The sequence below is a fragment of the Girardinichthys multiradiatus genome, chromosome 5 (assembly GCF_021462225.1).
Source record: "Girardinichthys multiradiatus isolate DD_20200921_A chromosome 5, DD_fGirMul_XY1, whole genome shotgun sequence".
NCBI lineage: Eukaryota > Metazoa > Chordata > Actinopteri > Cyprinodontiformes > Goodeidae > Girardinichthys > Girardinichthys multiradiatus.
The window spans coordinates 21,413,471-21,438,880 of NC_061798.1; the positions used below are offsets into that span (position 1 = coordinate 21,413,471).

The 25,410-nt window shown below is 38.4% G+C and overlaps 1 protein-coding gene across 7 annotated transcripts in view; it reads right to left on the minus strand.

Annotated features, from left to right (window-relative positions):
* rptor (regulatory associated protein of MTOR, complex 1) overlaps positions 1-25,410 on the minus strand; it is a 237,567-nt gene that overhangs the window by 161,260 nt on the left and 50,897 nt on the right. For all 7 annotated transcript variants that reach the window (XM_047365159.1, XM_047365154.1, XM_047365161.1 and 4 more), the window contains exons 5-7: positions 12,702-12,860; positions 10,904-11,050; positions 1,351-1,526 (exon numbers count right to left, since the gene is read on the minus strand). In XM_047365159.1, the coding sequence (XP_047221115.1) occupies positions 1,351-1,526; positions 10,904-11,050; positions 12,702-12,860 (482 nt within the window). The remainder of the gene's footprint in view (positions 1-1,350; positions 1,527-10,903; positions 11,051-12,701; positions 12,861-25,410) is intronic.

The window sequence follows — 25,410 nt, forward strand, 5'->3', positions numbered from 1 at the left end:
GACAATGAGAAGTCAAAAAGGATGAAAATAAAAAAACAGCGGGTCTAATTAATAGTGGGTAAATATTAATATCACTCAGAACACTTATATTTTTGATGATAGCTGTGTGCCTCTTTGCAGCACCTTCTCTTTCTTAGTTTTGCCTAAATGTGCTTTGATAGAGGGTTTTTCACAGCTTTTGATAGAGATTATGATAACCTTAGCTGATGTGTGAAAGACATCGGTCAGCATGTTACGGAAGCGACCTGGAAAATGCTGAAATCAAATAACAGACTTTTCCAAAGTGCACAGTAACCCTGTACTTGGATTGATAGAAAGCAGGGGGAGTATTGCCATGGATTTACCCCAGCTGGCATCAGCTGATGAAAGAGTTTCAAAAACCATGAAAGTAACTCATTATGTCTGGCGGATCAAGACAGATATTGCAGTGCTGTTAAAAATATGTTCATAAATGCGGAAAGATTAGGTGACGCCATAAAATTGCATATAAAAACATAATAAACATGTTCTTATGCAGCATTTTTAGATTTATCAAGTTTGTACGATGTTCTCTTAGACAACTGTGACCCAACATCAAGCAAAAGGAATGATATTTAAAACATAAACCGTTTCTTTTTATTACTGTATCTAAAACCTCTGTTTGCGTGCCACTGTTTGCTGATGTAACTATGCCATCCTAAAATTGAAAACCACACACTCACAGATGATGTGTGTCTGATGCAACATGTGTGCTTCGGAGAGCTTTAGCTCCAACTTCCATCAGTACAATCCTTTGAATGATGCATCGCAGTGTGTTTACATCAGGCCACTGTATCAGCCAAGCCTCATTTTGCCTGAATATCTCCACCTATTTACTTTTTTTTTTTTTTTTTTTTGCTGCAGCTCTCTCTGTGGGGATGATCACCCCTGAATCACTGCAGATGGTGTCAGTCCACATTTTTCATCACAGCTGAATATTCCTCATCAGCTGAATACTGAGCAGCAGCTTGGGGGAATAGCTGCTCTGCTCACAGCATGCATGACAGTGTGCCTAGGCAGTGGTTGGCAAATATAAAAATAAAATCGAATAAATAAAACATCTCCAGCATGGTCAAAGAGAAAACGTGTGGTGTTTTTTACAGTTCTCTGGCATATGAAGTGTCTTGTTAAAGGTTCAAGTAAATAAAAATGACATCCAAGAATTAAGTGGCAGAAGGCATAGTCAAATCACAGGAGTTACAGGAGTCTGATTCAATAAACCCCCTTTAAAAAACTCATTGTGCAATCTCATTGAAATATGTTCTGAGAGGCAACAAGTGTCAGATGAGAAGATTTGTCTAAGAGAAGGAACGGAAAAGTTTGAGCCATTACCATCGAAGTGCGATTTTGATGGGCGTGGTGAGGCAGGAGGTGAACAGGTCGGCAGGGAGGTCCGGGTTCATGGGCAGCAGCTCATTGGCCTCACATGCAGCCAGCTGGATGCAGTTCTTCATGGAGGGTGGAAGCGGCATCTGTGCAAGTGGGTGGCTGGGATTGATGGCTGCAACCTGAACAGACATACAACAGGACAAAGGCTGTTTTGAGATTTCTTTTGACTACCAGAAGGGAGCTTGTAAATACCCACTCAGAGCAGATTTCACATTTGCAAATACAGCAGGTAACCAATCTCACAAGGGAGTCTGGCTTTCAGCTCCAAAACAGCTTTTTATTGGAACCACTTCACCACTCAACCTGTTCTCTCAGGAAATAAACAACAGAGGGAAAGAAGCTGATAAACTGACACTCTGACTTAAAACAAACAAATCTTATTTTCATCTGTCGGAGCAAACAGCACTGAACAGTGCACTGAATATTTCACTTTGACCTTCTGGTGCTGAAAAGCCTAATTTCATACATTAGTGTAGAATCACTGACCAACAATGACAAAACACATTTTAGGCCTCAAACTAAATTAACTAAAACCAAAAAAATATATGCATCAGTGCAGGTACTGCTGCAGATAATAGACCAGTGGACAGCAGGACGGATCGATGTACAGATGGATGGTCCAATGGACGGACAAACCGACTGACAGTTGGAAAAGCGAGTGGCTAGATAGAAGGACAGACGTATGGGTAGATGGACAAATAGATGGATCTGTGGACAAATTGATTAAAATATAAATGGATGCATGGATAGATGAGTGGGAGAATAGATGGATCGATGAACAAACAGACAGAGGGATCAATGGACAGACAGGAGGAAGAACAAACTGACATGGATGGACAAACTGATGGATGTTAGTTGATAGACTGACGGTCGGCCATTAGTAGCAAAGGGACAGACAAGTGAATAGATTAATGGATGGATGGATGCACTGAAGTTTAAAGTCTAGAAATTTTCTATAATATATTTTCTTCTTCACACACCTTTCCAGGAAACATGGAAAATACACCTGGAAAACAACCAAATTTCAAACTATTTTCCATAATTTATCAGAATGCCCTGGAAGCCAGGGTGTAGGTAAAGCTTTGAAGCTATAAGCTGGTCCCAAATCAGATCCAGACAAAACGGACTGGACAAGCTGCAAAGTGAGAGATTAGATCACTGAAGCTTAGAAAGTTCAAATTTCTAAAGTAAAAGCAAACAAGACGGTTGACCTGATGTGTGAAGCAGAAATGTGCAACAAGTGATGGCTTTAGCACCCAGTCACCACCTACAGAAGTCAGCTCTGGTGTCGTTCTTGCAAGCTGTTTGCTCTCATCTGACTCAGCATCACCTCACAGCTAATAAAACACAGAGGAAAACAGTTTTCATAATCTCCTTTAACCTCTGCCCAGCCAGAAAGGCATCTATAAGTGAAGCCATTCTAACAAAGCATCGCTACATTGATTATTCAACTCAGTCCCTGCAGACTGAAGAGTTGTTTTTAATGTTTCTAAGCTGCTTTACAGTGAGGATGCATTTAGACTGAAAAACAGAGGATGCCAAAAGAAAAGGAATCTCATTAAAAACTAAAATAAATGTCTTGTCTTAGAAGCATTGGTTAAGCAATGAACGTTGTTGTATTTTCCCCACTGCTGAACAGGAAGCAAGCTGAATATCCTATTGCTTACAATACAAATCACAGGTTTCTACCAGGCAAAACAATGACAACAGATTCCTTTGGGAATAAAAAAAAAGGTGTTTAAGCAAATAGGTGAAGTTTTCACTGCCCCTTAGCAGGCGGTCTGATGGAAAACAATTGCCCTGTTTATTCTGGGAGCCAACTTATGCAGTTATTTCCACATCCCAGGTCTGCTGAGCCAATATTTGCAAATGTGAGATATGGAGGAAGTGTGAACATAATGTAAAACTTTAATTGTATTTGGAGCTCTTGGCTATTTATAGGCTAATTCTGCTGTATGACTTCTGGTGTGTTTAATAGGACTTCTGTATAGCTGAGAAAACTTTAATGAGAACTGGATCCTAACAAAGACGGCAACCCAAACCCTTCCTTTACCGTCCCACACTGAGATGGCATGTTCCTTTCATTTTGAAGCACTGCCTAATTCTGGTGAGAAATCAGTCAGGGAGCTGTTATTATACTTACCAGAAATGTAATTAACTGCTGGAGGATGAATAAACATTTTGACTTTAACAACAACACTGAATTTGGTAGAAAAAAAACTTTACATGGTTACATTTAGAGGCTTTGGACAAATAAACACAAATGATGGTTGATTAAGTTGAAAAAAACAATTAAGAATTTTTTATTTAATCAAAAAACATTTTTACTATAAAGAATCAACGAAAACACACTTTTTAGAGTTTTTGGCACAGATGTCACCTCGAACCATTATACCACCACTAACATGCACACCTGATGAAAGGCAAAATAGCAGCAAATTCTGACCAAACCATCTGAATGCAGCAGGTGAAATTGAGACTGATTGGGCCAGAGATCTGTTATTGTCCTGGACCAGTCTACTCTCTTTAAATATTATCTTCTTCTTCTCTGATCCCTGTTATCAACAAGGCATTTTACTCCACTCAACCGCCGCGCTCACCGGATATTTTCACTGTAAACCTAAGAAATGGTTGCGTCTAAAATACCCAGCAGATCAAAATACTGAAACCAGCTTGTCTGGCACCACCAACAATACCACATTCAACATGATGGAGCGATTCGCCTATTTGTGTAACCAAATAAAATGACCAGTGAGTGCATAGTGTCATGTTATATCTCATATTAGAAATCCTGAAGACAAAAAAAAATCTCTTCAGCACTCTTTAGCAGGAGAGCCATTTTTTAAAATTGTACAAAATATTGGGATTGCTAAGCCCTAAATTAACTTTAAGTGTTTGCACTTTGGGGAAAACAGGCAGCTCACGTGGAAGAGATTGTGTGAGAAATCAAAAAAAGTGAGAGGGAAATGTTCATGTCCATTATGTGAGAAAAAAAAAGAATCCCATCATACACAAATCAATCTTTTTATGTAAACAGGAGAGTTTTATCGGCCAAAGTCTTGGCAATACATGACTGAAGTTTCAGTCAACCAGTTAAAGAGAAACCAGAATTCAGAGGGGGTGCTGATATAAGAAAACGATTATTTTCTGGAGTTCAACATCTGCACAAACATCAACTTTATTCTTACTAAAAAGATGCTGCTCTAACTCGTGCTCCACACTCTAGTTTGCTTCTTTATTGAGTGGACTATGACTGGCTCAATGCTGCAGCAACACATATGCAACTAATAACTGTATTAAAGCATTGCAATTTTTGTTTCTACATCACCTTAATCCAGCATCATCATATCCATCTGGGTGCCTTTTTTGACCAACAAACACCCAGAAGTTAAACACCTTTAAAGCTGTATGGACAGGTCCAATCTGGCACTGAAATAGGCTTCAGACCTCTTCAGTTAGGCGTCGCTACTACTGCATGTATCAACAACGTGTTTATATCTGTCTTGGAGCAGAGCTGCTGTCAAAGCATTAAGCATTATAACTAAACATTTCAAACTTTCAGCTTGAATTTTGTTTTGGAGACAGCCTGCAGTCAGGTTTGTGCCTCCCCAGTTTTTGTCACAAATGCCAAAAATTGTAAGGTGAAACCATTTCATTTTGCTCATCTAACTGCACTTTCCAGTAAAGCTTATTCAACTTTAAAGACATTATTGTAATGGTGCTGCACAGATTTATATAGGAACTCATTATTGCTGTATATGCTGGTCTCTACAAGTTCAATAACTCATTATCAGGCTCTGTAATAGAAGGCAAGAAAAAGAGGGTTAAACTCAGATCTCATTACATTATGTATTTAACGCATAGCTCCAAGAGAGGCTCTGCACACATGCATAAATAATGATATTAAAAAGAAGAATTGTCTCAATTAATAAAGCAGTAGGAAGGTGCACGCCTGTCTTCCTCTTTATCGAATCCACCACATTCTTTTTTCCTCTTTGAAACTCTTCATGGACGTGTCTGATTGGTGCTGCTGACATGGATTTGTGCCAATCTTGTCACAACATAATTCCTCATCAGGTTAATTAGGAGATCCTGCTTGCGGGGAAATAAATCACTAACAAAGTAGCGTGTGCGTCAGCCTAAGAACATCATCTGGTAAAAAAAGAGTGTCACCGCCAGCCACGATAATCCTGACGGTAAACACAACAGCAGCGCCGGCACAAGCTGATTAATGCCAAGCATCCACTGTAATTATACCATTAGCATATTGTAATCTGGGAAATTACCATGAAAATCGTGACTGCCTTCTTCACCGGGGACGACATCGTAGCATGCAACTGCTGAAGATTCTCCTTTAAATGCAACGTTAAGTGACGAGACTAATTCTTCACAGCGCGAGGATTTCAGACGTCCTCAGCAGAAGAGAGCTGCCACATGAAATAGTTTACGAGCTATACCTGCATTATTCATTGGAATATTACAAGGAGAAAGAAGGCTTAATGTAAGCATCCTGGAAACAACAAAATCCCACCACACACACAAACACGAATACACCCAGAGAGCAGTGTTTGTAAGAGGTGCAGTGATTCTTTCTGAACATCACACACACTTTGTGCCCCGCACCTAATGCACCAAGCATGTTTGCTGACTGCACACAGGAAGTGATGAGATATTTAAAAGGAAGCAGGTGGCCCTATAATTGTGCACTCAGCACTGATGAACCGCACGAACCACACAAGGTCCATAATGCAGAACGGGAGGTGATAAAACACCCCCTCCGTCTCATGCATCCCTCATATCTCACCCAAGGACTTGATCTGCATCACTGCGTTTTCAAGTAAAATGGTCCCTGGTGAAGTGAAGCTTGTTGTTCGGGGCGAGAAACGAGAGCTGTCCATTCTTTAGTGGTGTGTGGCTGGATGGCTCTGCTTGGGACCGCTGCAACACAGAGACTCTGTCTGCGTGGGTATGTTGACGAGGACAGTCCACTTGCAGGAAATGTTCATATTTCTCAAACTTTTTCACTATTTGTTACAAAACAGTTACAGAATTCTGTATTACCAGGATTTTATGTCACAGACCAGAAGAAAGTAGAGCTCAACTGTAAACTGATAGGAAAATAATATTTGGTTGATTTTTTTACAAGCCAAAGAGAGAAGTGGGAGGTGCTTTTGTAATTAGCATCCTTTCAATACTGTTCTGAACCACCTTTTGTTGCAATTATAGCTTCAGGTCTTTTGGAGGTTTGTTTCTACCACCTTTAACATCCACAGACCTAAATTATTTTCAGCCAGACCAGGTAAAGAGCATCTTCGACCATCAAATTTTAAGTCTTGCCAGAGATTCTCAATTGGATTTAGGTCTGGACTTTGACTGGGCCATTTGAATGCATGAACATACTTCATAAAACAGTTTCGTTGCAGCTCTGGTTGGACATCTAAGGTCATTATAGTGCAGGAAGGTGAACCTTTTCCCCAGTCTTCAGTAGCCTCTAACAGCTTTACTTCCAGGATTGGCCTCTATTTAGTTTTATCCATCTTCCCATCAAAGTAGACCAGCTTTCCTGTACCTACTGATTAAAACCATCCCCACAGGATGATGCTGCCACCTCCATGCTTCAGTATGGAGATGTATTCAGGGTGATGTGCGGTATCTTCCACAACACATTGTATTCTGCACGCCAGCCAATCGTCTCATCTGACAAGAGGACATTATTCCACACGTTTGTTATGACAGCAACATGATCTGTGGCAAACTGCAATTTAATTTCTTATGGCTTTTTTTTAATAATGGTTTTCCTTCTGCCACTCTTCCATAAATGCCAGTTTTGCGGAGAGCATGTCTAATTATTATACTGTCAAAAGATGTTCCTACCCGAGCTGCAGCTCTCTGCAGCTGCCCCAGAGTTACAATGAGCCTTCTGTCATTGATGCTTGCCAGGCTCGTCAATTTAGCTGGATGGGGATGTCTTGGCAGGTTTGCAGTTGTGCCATTTTCAGATGATGGATTGAACAATCCTTCTTTAAACTTCTCCACAACTTTACCCCTGACCTGTTTGGTGTGTTCCTTGACCTACATGATGCTGTGGCCTTCACGGACCAGCAGTATTTATACTGAGAATAAATTACACACAAATGGACTCTTTAGTAGAGTAACGAAGACTGATCATAAATGTATTTCATGCTTCATCACCTTTAACCTAAGAAAGGATCTTCCAATACTTCACCCTATTACATACTTCCTGATTAAGGCAGTGGAAAGTGCAGTTACCAATGAGGAAAAGAGATATTGCTCATGGATATTATGCAGCTTCCCATGCATCCAAATAAACAACTTCCTAAGCCCACTTCTCGCAAAACTCTTATAGTTGAAACTGAAAGCTTAGGGATTAAAAACTTATACAACGATGCAGCAAATATCCTTAAAGTGCAGTGTTATCTAGTATGGAAAATGTGAATGGAAGTATAAAAACGACCAACCAAATGTTCGCTACCTTGTCTGATTCCAGGCCTTATGACATCAATTTGACAAAAACAGCACTCTAGTGTGAAGAGGAGTGCTTCCATATGGTGACTTTCAATAGCAGTAAGAGCTTTATTTTACTACTACCTATTAGAAAAGGCACCAAAAGGACGGTGGAAGCTTATTTAAGTCCCCTTGTAGACTCTTTTTATATTCAGGTTTTATATTCAGTTACGTTTGTAACAAAAATGTACAATAAAAATGTACATATTGGTGAAATTAAAGAAGAGTTCCTCATCTTGTAAAAAGCTGAAACATCAAGGAACTGGTTGGCAATAAAGAAAATGGTAGTTAAGCTCTGAAAACTTATGTGTGAACACAATCAAGTATCATAAAAGTATCTTGTCTGATATCTTGATGTTCGCTGAAAGCACTACAAACTATCTTATCTTTGACACAAATGGTGCACATCCTCAATAATATCTTAACAAATTAGCTGCAAATACCTTTCTGCATCTTTACACAGGGTGCACAACGGCTTGTGGATTCCCGATTTTGTTTGCTTGTTTTAATAGAAAGCTAGTTAGGTTTTAAGCTCTGTCTCAACCATCCTCCAGAATTTACTCCATTGCCGACCTTCACACGACTGTAATTGTCAACAAGAAAGCTTTTGGTACCCATCGTGTTTTCTTTAAAGAGACTATATGCAAACCTCTTGTTTGGGAGATATGCTGCAAAAGAGCCCTTTATGTTTTACCATCATAAACATGAACATGTGGAGTTGGCTAATTGTTTGGTCAGATGCGAATAAGACCGAGCTTTGAACATGGATATGTTGGATGAACATGTTATGCCTAGTCTTAAGTATATTGGGGTATCTGTGATGCTGTGGGCCTGTAGGTCTTCAAAACGTCCAGGAAGCCATCTTAAAGTTATGGAACTACTGATCTACAGAGATTGTTTACAGAAGAATGGTCAAATCCTAATTTCTGTATGAGAAAACGAATGTTATAGGAGAAGACTAAAGTCTTGAGTACCGAGTGTGTACAGACTAGAGTCCTGTACAGACTCAGTAAGAACAGAGAAATGTGTTCTCCCTTCAACAGCTGCAAATTACATCATACAGCCCTTCTGTGGTAGTTTAAAAAAAAAGATCAGTTCTTACAGATCATGTACAGACTTTAAGTGCTGTCAGTAAAATATGTTTTCTATTGACAGCAGGGTTACTTTTGATTGAGTTAAAAGAAAACTGTATTTCTCACCCTGAGTATATGTATTTAACATAAAACACTTAATTTGCCCTGTGATGGACTGGCGACTTGTCCAGGGTGTACCCTGCCTCTCGCCCATAGACTGCTGGAGATAGGCACCAGCTCCCCCGCGACCCACTATGGAATAAGCGGTAGAAAATGACTGACTGACTGACTTAATTTGCAATAGCTACTATATCTGTTCTATTGCTTATTGCTATAAAATAAAAATTGAATATCAAAATATTTACAATATTGCAATATTTATTTAGAGGTGATGCAAAATGGGACAACAGAACAGCCATGGGCGCCTTTACCTCCGAACAGAGAAAATATGTCTTCTGAAGAATCAATTTTACTCCAAATAATGAAAACAGCACTTTTTAAGAAAATCTAAGTAATTTTTCAAAGCAGGAGTAAGGTTTTTAAAAACCTTTTCTTACAATGCTGCCATGACCTCATGAAACTCAGAGAAAACAGCAGGTTAATCTGAGAGCAGACACAGGCAGCGACTCAGCAGTTTCGCTGCTGCTTTCACCTTTACTTTTTAAAAGGGAATGCAGTGTTCGCTGTGGCTCCTCTTTGCCAACTTCCAGCTCCACACTGTACATCCTCTTCCTTCCTTTCTCTCTGTCCTTTTTTCTGTTAATGTACAGTTTGGCAAAAACTTCTTCATGAATAATTGAAATAAATGACAGTGCCATCTCATCAGGCATTCACAATGCAAGTTTGAGTCAGGGGAGAAAAGATGAGACAACATAATAAAAAAAGGATAAGTGTTGAGAACGCTGAAGCAGTGATGGAGTACTTGCAGAGTTTCTACACATTACATACTTTTCCAGACTTAAATTTCCAGAGTTGGTTGGATGGATGGATGGAATTAAACCAAGGACTCAAGAGAAATAACACAAAACAAGAGAAGTGACAACAAACAACAATAAAAGGAAGAAAGTAGGAAATTTGTAAGGACAGAAGGAAGGGGGATGAAAGTAAGGAAGAGGTATAACAAGGAAAAATCGAGAATCAAGGACATGAGGAAGGATAGAACAAAGAAGTAGGACACAATGAAGGAAGGACAAAATGAAGTAAAAAGGTAAGGATAGAGGGAGAGAGATAGGGCACAAACAAGGAAGGAAAGAAGGATAAAAGTCCATAAAGGTGGGAAGCATAAAGTACACAAAGAAGGGATAGAGAAAGAATAAAGAAAGGACAGGAGGGAGGGAAGAAAAAATTAAGCAGGAACACAAGGAAGGAAGGAAGAAAGGATATGAGCGAATATAGAAGGGAAGGAAGAAAATAAAGGAAGAAAAGCAAAAAGGAAATAAAAGGATAGAAAGACGAAAGAAAAAACATTTTTCTTTCCTCGATTTTCTTATCCCATTCTTATCCAAACCTGGATAACTGAAACCAAACTCTAGAAAACCCCAGACTGTGTTGGAACCCTGTATTTAAGCATGAAGGGAATAAACGGATCCTTTAGATCCAGATGCCCATTAGCAGCGTCACAGCGCTGAGGAAGAAATCCAGCTGAGAATCATGACTCACTAATTAGGCTTAACTTCCATAACTGCTGTACAGTGGGAGTGGGCACAGTGGGAACGCTCCCAGTTTTTGTCTAATACCTCTTGAATACCAACACTTCATGTTGTCCTTATTTGACTGCACACCAACTCTGTGTGTGACTCATCTCATCTTTTAGGAGGTCTTTCTCCCCTGTTAAATCCCAGCTTGTATTTTGGCAACATGTTGTAAACCTTGAGAGTGTTAGGCGGCAGCTCCCTCACCTCCAGCTCCTGCTCTCTCTGCAGGGCGAACTGTTTAAACGACTTGACGATAATTCCCGCGTTGGAGCAGTCGTAAACGAAAATGGACGGGCTCCCCATCCACGTCTGCAGGTCGTAGATGGACAGAGGGATGTATTGGGTGTAATTCTGAAAAGTAGAGAGGAGTGAGATATGGTTCATCAGGTTACTGCTGATAAGTCACTTTTATAGATTTTTACAGTGTTCAATTATTCACCAGCCATCTGCTTGATAAAAACTAGTGATGGAAAAAGGGGGAAAAGAGAAACCATAATGTGATCGCGAGTTTAGAACGTGCAAGTGATGGAAATGTGGAGGATAATCTATTTTCTCCAAAATTTAACACAATACACTACTTCGAACTTCACTGGCACTGTTTCCCCCTGAGAAAAAAAAAACAGCTGGTGTCTTGGTGCAGAAGGGAGCACCATAGCATAGTCACTCTAAAGGACAAAGATCAAGCTTTAAAATGCACAGGTCCATCACCATAAATTACAATATGGCCTACAAGTTATTTAATTTCAGGCAATCAGTCTGTGGCTCTGCTCAGTTGTTAGGGCCCAGGTTGCTGGCCTTATCAAATGAAATACAAAGTTGACCTTTATCTAAAAAAGAAATAGGACTTTAGACAACTAAGCAACAGTCTGGTCCTTCATCTCCAGGTTAGATTCTTATGATCTTGTCCCTGGTTCCCGAGTGATTTAACAGCCCATGACCCTGAAGCTATAACTTCATCCGTAGTCCACTCCATGTGAATCTCGCCCAACCATTTGGATGGGCTTTACTTCACAATCCTCTCAAGGCTGCGGCTATCCCTCCTGCTTGTTCCCTTGTTTCTGCCACAGTCCTTCCTTCCTCTCAACTTTCAAATAATATGTTTGAATACAGCAATCTAAAAGGCCACCTCTGTTCTTAGAAGTGATCTTTTGTGGCTCACCCTCCTTGTGGAGGGTTTCAATGACTGTCTGCTGGAAAACTGTCAAGTCAGCAGTCTTCCTCATTACTGTTTAGGTCCAAACATAACATTTGTGTTTTTAGGAAATATCAAAGTCGCTTCTATAATCATGTTGATTTTAAAATAATACCAAAACCCAGTGTAGTTAATGAGCTGCTAACATGGACGTCCTTATTTTATTTATTTTTTATTTTGTACACACCGTGTGACGTCACCTCTGCTCCAGATACAACCGTACACCATAATTAACAGAAAGGCTGCTTAAGGTTCCTGTATAGTTATGCTAAATGAATCAAATCAGCCATAAATTAGGGCTTTTTGCTATTATTCATTTTATATGGATCTTTTGGATTATAAATTAAATAGCTTGTGATGAGGTGCACCTGTAAGGTTTAAGATGTATTTCAGTTAGATTTTATCTTTATAAATGCCGTTGTCCCATAACCTGGAAGGTTTTTACTGGGTCAATATTAAATTTGCAATGATGCAAAAAACACTAAAACTAGGTCCTGTTTTCATTTGGAAAATCATCATTTAATTTTACAATAAACATTATATTGTGAATAGAGATACATTTTTTTAATTAATCCCAAAAGCTTTAACCTGTTTGCTTTCATGGTCAAGGTGCTGAGTTTGATAGTTTGTGTAATAATGGAGGCATAATGACCAATATCATGGAAATGTTAGCAATGCCCTTAGATTATTTTCCCTCTTATATGCATTTGATTTATTTATATGACAAGTTAGACTTTTACTTAATAACTTAATATTTGCGAATATAGAAGGTAAAACCATGAATCCTGATCACGTGTCTGTGTTTCCTACCTTGTTAAAAACCCAGATTTCCCCATTAACGGTGGGCCGTGGCACTCCATGGCCGTTGTAGTGAAAGAGGACCCTCTCCTCTTTAGCGTTGCGTCTCAGTGACGTGCAAAGTTTCTTCACTTCGTCCACTGTGGGGTCCAGACTCTGTTTGTAGCGTGCCTAAAAAAACATAAAGATGTCAGCATGACAGATGTCCACATTCATTTAATGGGGGCTATCATGTCATCAAGCCTAAAGCTGTTTCTATCCACGGTATCACACACAAAACACGAGGAGCCAAAGGGCAGAATGCTGCATCTCCTCAAACCACCAGCATCTGGCCAATACATAAAAAGCACCGGAAGACATTAAACCCAGAACAAACACCTAGAGTCTGAGCTTGAGATAGAGGACAGAGTACAGCAGTGGGAAGTAGATTAGAAGCTTTCTGCAAAGGTTTATTTAGTTCACTTAAAATGTTTTAAGACTTTTATAAGGCCAATATTATTTAAATGTAAGACCTACATGAGTTATGAAAAATAACTTTGATAACTCACTAACATTGTGACTCCTGTTGACTGGATGTAAATTTAAGCAGGTTAAATATAACTATATCAACATAAATTGATGGGTTTAGTCTCTGGTTTGTGAGTCTAGTGCCTTTCCAGCTGTGCTTCCTGATTTGAAAGCCTTGTTGTTCTGCTGTGACTCGCCGATCCAAATAACTAATGGAAATCAATATTATCAGCTGACATAGAAATTTGATGAATTCAACGTTTATTATTTTGTTTGAGTTTCAGTAACTGTTTTTCTCCTCATCACTGTGTGCGAGGGGACGGCCCCTGGTTGCAGCTGACGCCGTCCTGTGTCTGTCTGTCCTGTGGAGATCAGAGATTAGCGCCGGTCGTTAGTCGGCTCTCTTCTGTACCTCCAAACAATCATGGTGGACAAAAAACGAGAAATTATGAACGCTTTTAAATTTTTCCGAGACCAACGGTGGTTAAATGTTTTGCCGTGTTCAAAGTTAGGGTTAGGGTTAGGGTTAGGGTTAGTGGAGAGGTTATGGTTTGCTGGTTTAACTCAGATGAGGAGTGCGACACAAGGGGATGAGACACCAACAAAGAGCACACACGCACAAAGTTTTTTTTTTCTGCAAGGTTTCTGCAAGATCTTTATGATCTTGGGTTGCCTCTTTGTTACATCTGGACCTAAATTAATCAGTTACCTTTGTGCCTTTTTGTATTAATGAGCAGCCAGAAAGTTGTCCCCTGTATGACTTTTCTACCACATCATTAAATGGTATAGATCTTAAGTCTCTTTTAAAAATAAGAATTTATTTCTGACAATGAGATTTATCCTGTATAAATAACACTAAAAGTATAAAATAAAATGGATCAGGCGTGGGGGGCTAACGGCCTAGGGGCCATTTATGGCCCACAGAACCATTTTATCCGGCACTCCATGCAATTTTGAAGAAATAAATCAAATAATTAAAACTCAGTCAGCAGTCAGGATTAGGGTCAGCAACATAAGTGGCCAATAAAACGGTTTCAGAAGAAACTGGACCGGCATATAGTCTTACAACCACAACACAAGTCAATGCAACAAGCAATGAAAGAACAAACATAATGCATACAAATAAGAAATAACTAAGTCTTTTTAACAAAAACCAAAACTGACAAATAGCTTCAGATGGGAAGAAGATTCATAACAACCTCTTCTAAAAAAAACAGTAATTCAATTGGTTGAAAACAATATGGAAGAAAAACATTTCATGTAGTTTTAGTTCCTTGGATTGGACCAGAATGATCACAAATAGCTATATTTTAGCAGTAAATGACAATGTCAGGGTGAAACCCAGTGAGCCTTTGACTGTCGCCGTGCATATGTTGCTTCACTGCTGCATGCTTGTTTTGTCGGCCACCTGTTGTTTACATCATCTCTGACTCCAATGCTCTTAAGTCACAAAGCACGAAGTTCCCAGCAGCATGCGAACGGCGCGAATAAGCCGGGGAGATTTTACAGCCGGAGACGGGGGCTTGTGTATTGTTTTTAGTTTTATTAAATCAAGTGCTGATGTGTGAAAAGCTGAAAGTGACACAGAGGCGTCAGCAGCAGCTAGTTATGCAACAGAGAAGCTCCTGTTCCAACTTCTCTGAATCATTGTGAAGCTCACCGAGGCCCTTCTGTTGCGTAACTGACGTGACTTTTACCGAACAGCCTACCTCGTGTTGACTGGATGTGAATGACAGCAGGCATTTTAATCCGAGAAGCATCCAGCCAATGTAACAACTAAAAAACAGCGAGACGAAGGTATGTACTTACTGACCAAGAGTTTTACTTAGCCATTTAACATAACCACAGAGCAAGAAAAATCACTTTGCTCAGAACTCCCCCCCCCGTTTACCTGGGATGGACAATAACAAGGTTAATATGGGAATCTCATGAATTTATCTTTTCCTTCTTTAGTATAGTATCACTTTTATATATTCTCCACTGATTTTCTTTAATTATCTTTAGACTGAAAATGTTTATTACTTAATGAAATCAATTTCTCACATGCCCCAAAAGGAAATATTTAATTATTACAGAATAAATTCTGGACCTTTGATTCTTTTTGTTCACCTTAACCTGTCATTAAATTACTATTGTTGAAATTAGTCCAGATGAAGCCAATAAAAACTTTCTACTGGCAAATGTCTTCAAAGTATTTTGCTCAGATGAAAAACAAGAAGCAAAACTCATCTCTAAATTATGATTTCTGACAGTATGCAAACTTTTAAAATAGAGCTTTGTTGGAGCACCTTTTAAATCAGTTTTCAGGTTTCTTCGGTAGAAGTAACAACATGAAACGTCGACTCAGCAATATTTGCTCACTCTATTGTGCAAATAATTCGTTTGTTTATTCGTGTGTAAGAAAATATCTCATTTCTACTGTAGATTTGAATGTATGCTTGGACTCACTATGATGCTAAAAAAAAAAAACTTGTTCTTAGCTTGTCTAAAACTTTCAGACATCTGAAGGTATCAAGTCAAAACTGATTACTGACTACTCAATCTACTTGACAAAAAAAAAAATAGTGGTTAAAGTTTAAATCAATTTTTTGTGACTTCACTTTTTATATTAAAATCTCCCCTTTTAACAGGGATGTGCAAACTTATGATATCCCCTACACATGTTTACCCTGCTCTCTAAGTGCTTGAACTTGCAAATACGTTTTTACCATTAAACTGACAAAAGTCATTTCTACAAAGATTTTCAAAAAAAATTCCCTGATTATAATAAATAGTTGTAGAAAATTAGTTTTTCTTCAGTTTATTTTTATGTTTGGACCACATCACACAAGTCTATCAAGTACTTCCTCTGCAATGATAACAAAGACTATATTAAGTCATTTCTAACTGATAATTGATGAAGGTTAGTATATTTTGTATATTAACAGCATGATCTCTGATATTAATTTTAAATGTATAAACATAAATGTGAAAGCCACGGTCCTTGAACTGTGGTACAAGAAGAAAAGGAACCAGAAGCAGAAATAATTTTGTGCACCAATTATTTTAAAGAGTGACTACAAATGAATAGCTGTGAAGGCTTAGCACAAAGAGTCAAAATGATGAGTTAAGAACTTTGAACTTTTGCTTCTTTAAAACCCACTCAAAAGAGGGGGGCAGTGCATAGCATTTTGTGGATGACGGTCAACCAAGAACAAGTGTTGGAAGTCCAAGTCAGAACTCGGATCTGGGTTGAGGCTTAGCTCACTGCCATCAGCATTTTACTTTAAACACATGTTCACTAAAAAGATGTTGTAGAGTACTGTGTGTCAAAGATTTATTGAGACCATTTAAGGTGCTAATAAACTGTGTTCTTGTTGCAGTTGTCCTTACGTTTTATACAAAGCAGCCATATTTTATAGGGATGCACCAAAATCAAAATTCAGACCGATATTGATATCTGATATTAATATCGATGTTATGGCCGATAACTGATATTTCCTGGTATTATATATTATATATAGCTCACTACCCCTTCAACCCCATGAAAAAACAACCACACAGGTGACATTGCTTCTGTGCTTCAGTTAAACACCATACAGTCCTGCACTGCATCACTGTCACTTGACCAAACAAATACCACACGGCCACCCCCTGCTCCAGAAAAACATGCACAAACAGCAAAGGAATGACAATTAATATCGGTTATTAATATCGGTTCAGTTTTACTTATCGGACCGATACCGATGTCGATGCCAATTTATTGCGCATCCTTAATAATTTTTTTTTTACATTTTGGAAATTGCAGGACAACGGTCCTCAAAGACTGAAGATTTTGACCCCTGTTTGAAGTAATAGAGTATTTACCAAGGCACCCGATGGTAGTGTGTGGTCATCAAGGTTGGGTTGGAGGAGATAAATATGAGAAGCCTGAATCTGTTTTGATGTAAACTGGAGAAGTGACTGAAATGATTACTGAATGCTGAACTTTTAGCACCAAAATACCAAAAAGAAAAACAATGACTGGGCTAAATTTTTTTACTTTAAACCCAAATAAATGTTTACCAAAGTCAAAATGTTATGTCATTCTGAAATATGCTGATGACAGTTTTATGGAATGTACATACATGAGATGAAAGTATCATATAAGCAATGCGATCTGAAGTGGAACCTTCTGCCTCTAACAGGGGCAGACTGGCAGTGCTTTATGTTGCACTACTCTAAAACTGTATAAAATCAAATGGGAAACAAACTCCATTTAAAGGTGTGCTCCGTACCAGCTCAGGCGACATTTATCATCATGTCACTATCTGAGAACAGGCGACCTTTCGAAAGACCACAAGCATTCAGGAGGCAATTAAATCCAGATTTTAAAGCTGAAGGATGCAAGGTGAGCATCACTGGCTGTCACAAATACAAGGATAACTTTAGACCCAAAAAATGAAGTAATAAGGTAGTTTATTTAAATAATTCACATGGAGAAACTATGTAAATTAAAAATAAGACAAGCATTTTGGATGATAAAGTATGAAACAGAAACTGCATACTTAAAAATGCAATTATCTGCTAACAACTGTTGGGTTTAGTTTGATGGTGCTGTAAAATATCAGGGGAGGCAAAGTCTATGGCCCTCATGTGGTTTTAAAGGTACAGCTGATTAAAGCAATTAAAACAGAGAACACCAGAATTGATACTCTCATGTTCCCAGGCTAAATAATTTGGGGGGGGTCATGTTGCCTTGGATGAGCACTCCCTCTATTTGTTATAAATTGGTACCGTATAAATGAACCGAGCTACATCTGGTATGTTAATGCATTCGATACATTTTAAATCAACCGAGGCTGATTTCATTTTCAGTGTAAAACCTTCAGAGCCAATTAGGCTCGAGATAAAAGCATTTATGTCGTCTCAGTCGACAAAATGTGGTTAGAGACTGAAATATTTATGAGGAAATATTTCAAATTTCTACCTAATCAAATTCAATCCGGAATCGAAAAAATATTCCAAAATGAATAATTTACTATAAATGTATTTGATAGAGACCAATATTATATGCAAACGAACTACCACCAAGGAATAAAAAACAAAAAGCAATATGAGTGTTTGTACACAAATCCATCTTTTCACAGAGAAAATCAAAGCTGTCAGTGTATTTACAGGCACACAGTTCCTTTACTCTCACTCACTTAAAACTGTGCACATATATTTATATTATATTGTAGATATGTTTATACTGTTTAATTTGTACTGTATTGCACCGACTACACCAAAACAAATTCCTTGTATGTCCAAAAACGTACTTGGCAATAAAGCTTTTCTGATTCTGATTAATAACAGCGCTACCTACATGTATGGGCAGAAAAAAGATTGCTGAGCTTTTTTAGCCAGTGACAGCCTCACTGCCAAAGAAAGCTAAGATTATAACATCTACTACAAATGTGCATTACATTACATCTTGCAATCAGAAATGTTATAACATTTTATGTGCAAAAAAACTTTATTACTACAATATGTAAGTTGGAGCAAAGCTCAAGAACCTCCAGAAACCTACCCTAAAGTTTACATAGATTTTTATGAGGAGATCAAAATATGTCAGTTTGAGACCTGTTCAGCTTCTGCACAAGTCAGTAACACAAAACCAACACAATGACCTGGAAAGGCAGGAGATGTATAGTATGTCATGGACCGGAGAGACACACGTGGGTTGTAAAAGTCAACATGACGTCAATGATGACATAGTGGGAGTCTATTCTGGGTCGAAGGATAGGAGAATCATCAACAGCCCACTGCTGAAGGTGACAATGACAACTGGACAGAACAAAATCTGCTTCATTTCTCCAGCACACTGAGAGATCAAGTGCTGAATCAACTCACATGGACCTGGTTATTAAATGAACGCAGGCAAGTTTTATTTTACCACAGCCAAGTGGTGGCTTAAGAACTGTAAGTGTTTCAGTTTGTTGTGTGATGAAGTTATGGTGTCTCAACAATTCACCTCTTTGACACCAACGGACTTTACTTAGGAAGAACACCTACAATGCTGGGAAAAAATATCTGGAATTTCTATTCGGTTATTGCTTTTTTTTCCTCACGCGTAAATGTTTCAGATCATCAAACAAATCTTATTTTAGTTTTTTTCGCACTACTTGCCTTTATTGACAATTACTAGACAGGAAATGGGCAACTGATATAATAACAGACTTAAAACGGTTCCATCTGATTTAATGTCATTTTTATACAGCACATGTAATCATCTGGTTTCAAATATGTATTTCCAAACTTAACTAAACCATATTTTTTCTATAGGGGTTGTCAAACAAGGCCCTGTGAGGTCACAGTAAAATGTGAAAACAGCAAACTAATAAAACTGACCCCCAAGCAGCTATGACAACTGACCTGGAATAGGGTCAAACTAAAATAAATGACGGACACTTATTTAAACTCAGATGAGAAAGTACCGGTACAGCTAAGTTAGACAAAGAGAGTTGATAGTCATTTCCCTGTTGACAGCAGTCCTGCTGAGGCCAGTGTGTCCAGGCTGACTCAGTTCACAGCAGGTCCTTTGGAGCAGAGGGAGAGATGACACGTCATCATCCGATCGGGCCAAAGCTCACCTCCTGTCAACACTACGGCCCGCGCACAATTCTTCCTCGACAGAAAATCAATGTCTTTATAATGATTTCCTTTTCAAAGTTCGGAATAGTTTCTCCACAATGTTAAAATTACTTGTACTTGGATCATTTATGTTTTTACTTATTATGCATGGCAAGTACCAGACATACACAAACACACCCGTTTCAGATCAAACATCAAGTTCTCCTCAAACAAGCAGGATGCTGGAAGAGAGCAATATGAGTCAGAACAGTGCTGCTGCTGACTAAGTGAAACGAGTTACGTAACCGACAGAAGGTCCAAATCCACTAAACACTGTTGCGCTTCACGTTTAGGAGGGTGTGATCATGTCCAACAAGCAGGGCTTAAAGCACACATGAACAAACTGATTCCTACAATGACTTGAAAGGCCTCACAATTCCTCTTCTAACTTCTTGTGTTTATGAAATCGGAACTGAGAAATCAATTATGCTTCCTGTCTTCTACCAGAAAAATGTGATCACTTAGCGAGTTTGACCGCTTCCCATTCTTCTATAGATGGCCCCAGGGTACATCCATTCAGACAATGACCTCCTAATTCTATACAAGAATCTCAACCTGTAAATCCTGTGTTTACGTAAATGCACTCGATAAACTGTTCGACATTTACTTTTCCATTTGTTTATTTGTTTCAATAATAGAAACAACATTGGAGGTGGTCCAGCCTTACCGTAGATAATAAAACATTTCATAATAATCACTTTATTTAGCACACAGCATACATTGATGGTTTAAGATCAGATTAAAGTTGTGGTTTTAAGCTGCATTAGTTCCAAATCTCCGTGAATGGAGTGGTAGTGCCATAAATTTGTGATAGAGAAGGGAGAGAGAGACCTCTCAAGCACCAATCCAATTAAAATCAGAAATCTGGGTATCACATGAAATTCATTACAAGACATTTGTAATTAGGTTCTTTCCCCTTAAGGGGCTGAAACAGGTAAAACCTGTGTTCTTTACACCATTTCTTCTTTTAATTTGTAGTTTTTACAGAATATATTTAAAATATTTCAGAAATTCAGTTGAGTTTATGGAAGATTCAAACTCAATTTCCAGGAGAAGAGAAAGAGCTCCACCGATCAAGTTTATTAGGGGTAGCAAAAAATAAATAAATGATCAGAAAACGCACCTTATTTCCATCTTGGGCGACATTAAGTCGATCTGGTACGGAGACGTAGCAGAAAACTGGAGGCAATTCTTAAGAACATTTGGGACAATAAGCATCATGAAGACCAAGGAACACAGCAGATGGGTCATGGATAACGTTGCAGAGAAATTTAAAGCAGGGCTTAGTTATAAAACAAAAACTGAAGCTTTGAACATCTCACCAAGCTCTGTTCAAGCCATCTTTTAAAAATGGAAAAACTATGGCACAACTGCAAACCTTCCGATACATGGCCGTCCACCTAAATGGACAGGTGAGGTTAGGACAGCATTGATCAGAGAAGTGGCCAAGAGGCTCTTAGTAACTCTGAAGGAGCAGCAGAGATGCACATCTCAGGTGAGGAAATCTATTGACAGGACAACTATTAGTTGTGTAAGCCACAGATCACATCCTGATGGAAAAGTGGCGAGAAGAAAGCCTTAAAAAATTCCACCTTCAGTTTGCCACAAGACATGTTGAGGAGACAACATGTGGAAGATGGCAGTCCAATCAAATGAGACCAAAATTGAATTTGGAACTTGGAAAATCCCATCACTGCACATCACCCAGAAGACATCGTCTCCACAATGAAACACAGTGGTGGCAGCATTATGCTGGGGGGAGGGTGCTTTTCTATAGAGCTATACTGGAAGAAAACCTGTTAGAGGCTGCGAAAGACTTGAGAAAGCGATGGTTCACCTTCCAACAGGTTGACCAAATAATAACAATCAGAGCTACAATGAAAAGGTTGAGATGAAAGCATTTTCATGTGTTAGATTGGCCCAGTCAAAGAACAGACATAAATCCAGCTTAGATGTTTGGCAAGACCTAAACATTGCCATTCACCTATGCTCCCAATCCAATTTCTGCTTTGTTCTATCAAGTAAAATCTCAATAACATTCCTTCAGGTTTGTGGTAATAACATTACAGGGACTGGACTGTATTTGTGGGTCGCTTTCAGACCTTCATTCTATAGGGACACTTTTGTAACTCAGCAAATGTTTGTACTGCAGCTTGTTGATTTAATTCTGAAGTCTGCTTATAATTCTACTTTTATTGTCTTTTTATTTCATTTGTAACAAAATTTTAACAAACCCGCAAAATAAATCACCTGGTGCAGTCCTTCTGCTTTATTGATGTGAGTACCATGCACTTTTTAACTATTATAATAAAATAAAAGACTTGAGAAACTGTTTCACTTAAGTTATACATAAATCAAGCAACTACACTCATCTGGATAGAAAAAGCACAGCTTGGATTCAATATGACGTTTTAATATTGATGAAATTATGACCAAATTTCTTGAACATTTCAATAAAAGGCCAAATTAAACGACTGCCAGAACATTTTAGCAGCAGTGAAACTAACCTGCGGTTCTGCAGATGTATTTGAGCAGTTCTTTACTTTTCTTCTCCCAAGCAGCCAGCTGCCTATTATATCGCTGTCCTCTGGTCTAATCAACTGCTGCCCTCATTTCCACCCACCTGCAGGGCCACTTGCTAGGGCTGGTGATTGAGGAGGGACTGAAGCAGGCTACGAACCATTAGCCCAGAGACAGAGCCTGGGGAACGGTGCTGATTTTGACTCTGTGTGATGTCGGGACAATGTGTGCCTCTGCTGAGGGTCAAACTTTAACTTTATTGCAGCCTGTTCATCGCCATGGCCCGATTGAGCAGCAGTCATTATCAGACATGCATCACAAAGAACAAGCAGAACAAAAAAAACAAAAAAAGAAGTCCTAAAATCTAAACGAATAGATAAAACCAAGGTCTGCAAACTGCTGTAATTTTAAATGTTAGTGATTTGTGTTGCTTGGAAGTAATTAGTCTTTTCTTTTTTTTACTAGATCTTTCCCCACAGCAACAGCATGTATAGAGAAGAGTTATTAGTATTGATCAAGCAACCCAAAGACTTATTATGGCCATTTGTGCTGTGGTGCAATAAAAATCTGTCCTCTTTAACAAAGTAAAAGTAATATCTAAGCGGCAGTCGATTTCTAAAAGTAACATCTAATCAGGAGTAAATAATTGTCACCCTGTTTCCACCAGACTATTGGTAAAGTTGTGATTTATACCTTTTCCACTGACATGACCAGAATTGTAGTTGTGATAAATAGATGTGAAAGACTTCTTTGACCAATGTAATAATTAGTAATCCTAACAAATTGTGAAAGCTGTTAGGCCCACAGACAACATGGCTAAAAATGGACTTTTATGATGCCGCCTGAATTTTCTTCTTAGGAAAAACGTTATTTACCTCCCAATATTGATTTAATGAAGGTTGTTTTGTTGATAACTGGTTAATTACTTAATTACCAGGAAACAACAAAGCTTTACTTGACATAAAGGGTTGTTACAGTTAAGCCCACAATTATACATACACCTGGCAGATTTAAGTTTAAATTAGTTTTTTAATTTTACCTCCATATCTGGGAAGTATTGTTAACATTTTTGAACAGCCCAGCCAGAGTCACAACTGAGGATTAGGGTGATGGCAAGGAAGCCTTCCAGCATCACAAACTAATAGCTAATAGCTAATAGATAAATCCTCAAAATCCCAGCGGAAGTATGCAAAACGATGTTCAGCAATTATAAGAGCGTTTGATCTCTGTAAAGCCAAAGAAGAGTTTTCCATTGATTATTGAGAAGGGTATAACTAGATTGTCATATGTCAATATGTAAATGAGGGGTTAGCGTTAGAAATTGATACAAGTATTTTTTGACACAAACGGTGTGATGTTGCATTTGCCAAAAATAATGATTACAGGACAGCATTACCCACTGTGAGAAGGCTAGAAAAATAAGTTTTCTAAAAACCAGAGATCATAAATCTACCAATAAATTTGGATTACTGCAAACACGAACAGAAATCTTGATGGACTCACACTTAAAGTTATATCAGCAGCCACTGTGGCTAAAAATAAAGAAATTTAATCTTTTAGTAACTAATACCCAACTAAAAAACAGGTAAATAAATGTATTAATTTTGAATATGGTTATTATTATATATTGTGCTACAATCATTTATTTTAACTATAGAAATAAAAAACATAAGAGTTCTAACTAAAAATAAGAGAATTAGGGTATCTGGGTTAATTTTTTTAAAAGAGGAGCATAACAGCATCAGGGAGGTGACACAAATGCACATATTTAAATAGCTTAATTTTAGAAATGGCCAACATTTCAGCACACAACTCCACCAGAAGCACAGAAAACTTACTCAGGAACACACAAGAGGATGTGTGTCATATTTACAGCCTGGGAAACAGTACGGTTTCTATCACTGACCCAAAAATGCATATACACACGCATGTAGATACAGTGCCCAGAAAGAGAGAGGCTCCCATTCCCTTGTTCATGATTAAATAAATATAATGGTCAAAATATTCTAAGCAGTTGGCCATAATAAACTGTAGCAACGGATCTCAGCCGCATCTAATCTACTGTCCCCATTGAACCGAATTTTTCCATAAATCATCATTCACATGTTGTTGCCTACTTTTAAAGGGGAGTTTGCCTTTCTACTCTCTACATGCATGCTCAGTATGAGGTATTGCTGCGAAGTCAGCAACACAATGCAAGCCACTGTCCGCTGTCGCAACATGCTGGTCCAGGAGGAGATATTGTTGTAGAGTCAGAGACTCCATGCAGGCTTGGCAAGCTTGGAAACCTTTTTTACCTTTTTGAATAATAAACTGAACCTGACTGCATTGTTTGATAACTAGGATCAAATTGGATCAAATGTATATAATCTTTGAATCGGTCTGTATGATTGGATTCAATTAACAGTTTTTGGTAAAGTGCCTTGAGACTGCATTTGTCGTGAACTGGCATGGTATAAATAAACTGAGTTGAATTTGTTGCTGTATCTGTGGCTTCTCCTCGTTAGCATTCAGACTCAGGATGTCAATACCTCCACAAGCAGAATACTTCTGACCGGGACTAAAGCCAATAAGTGTGTACTCCTGGGGGTATTTACTTATCTGGTTGAATTTGATGATGATTTCTAGTTTAACATAGCTGATTTTTTTAGCCACCTGCATGATCACACAAATAAATCCTATGTGTGTAAGTGATATCTTTCTAGGTTAAGCTGTAAACATGGTAAAACAGGGGCAGCGCTGTAGACAACTTGTGTTAAATAACAACTTAAAAGAGAAAGAGGAAACAGGGGTGCATAAGATGATTCACACGACATTCAGATGTCTGAAATGTCAACTGACGGCATCCCTGATAAAAGCAATTATAACCAGATTAAAGCCCAAACAGATGTTGACATGTTGTATTGTTAAATACATTATTGAATGTAGAAAGTTTGCTAAATGAAGAATGATGAATATTTACCCAATGAACCTTTTAAGGAAGAGAAAGAGAAGTAAAGGAGCATTTCAGCATTTTTTGCTTTGTCATTATGGGCTTGACAGAAGGCCTTTTTGTTTTACA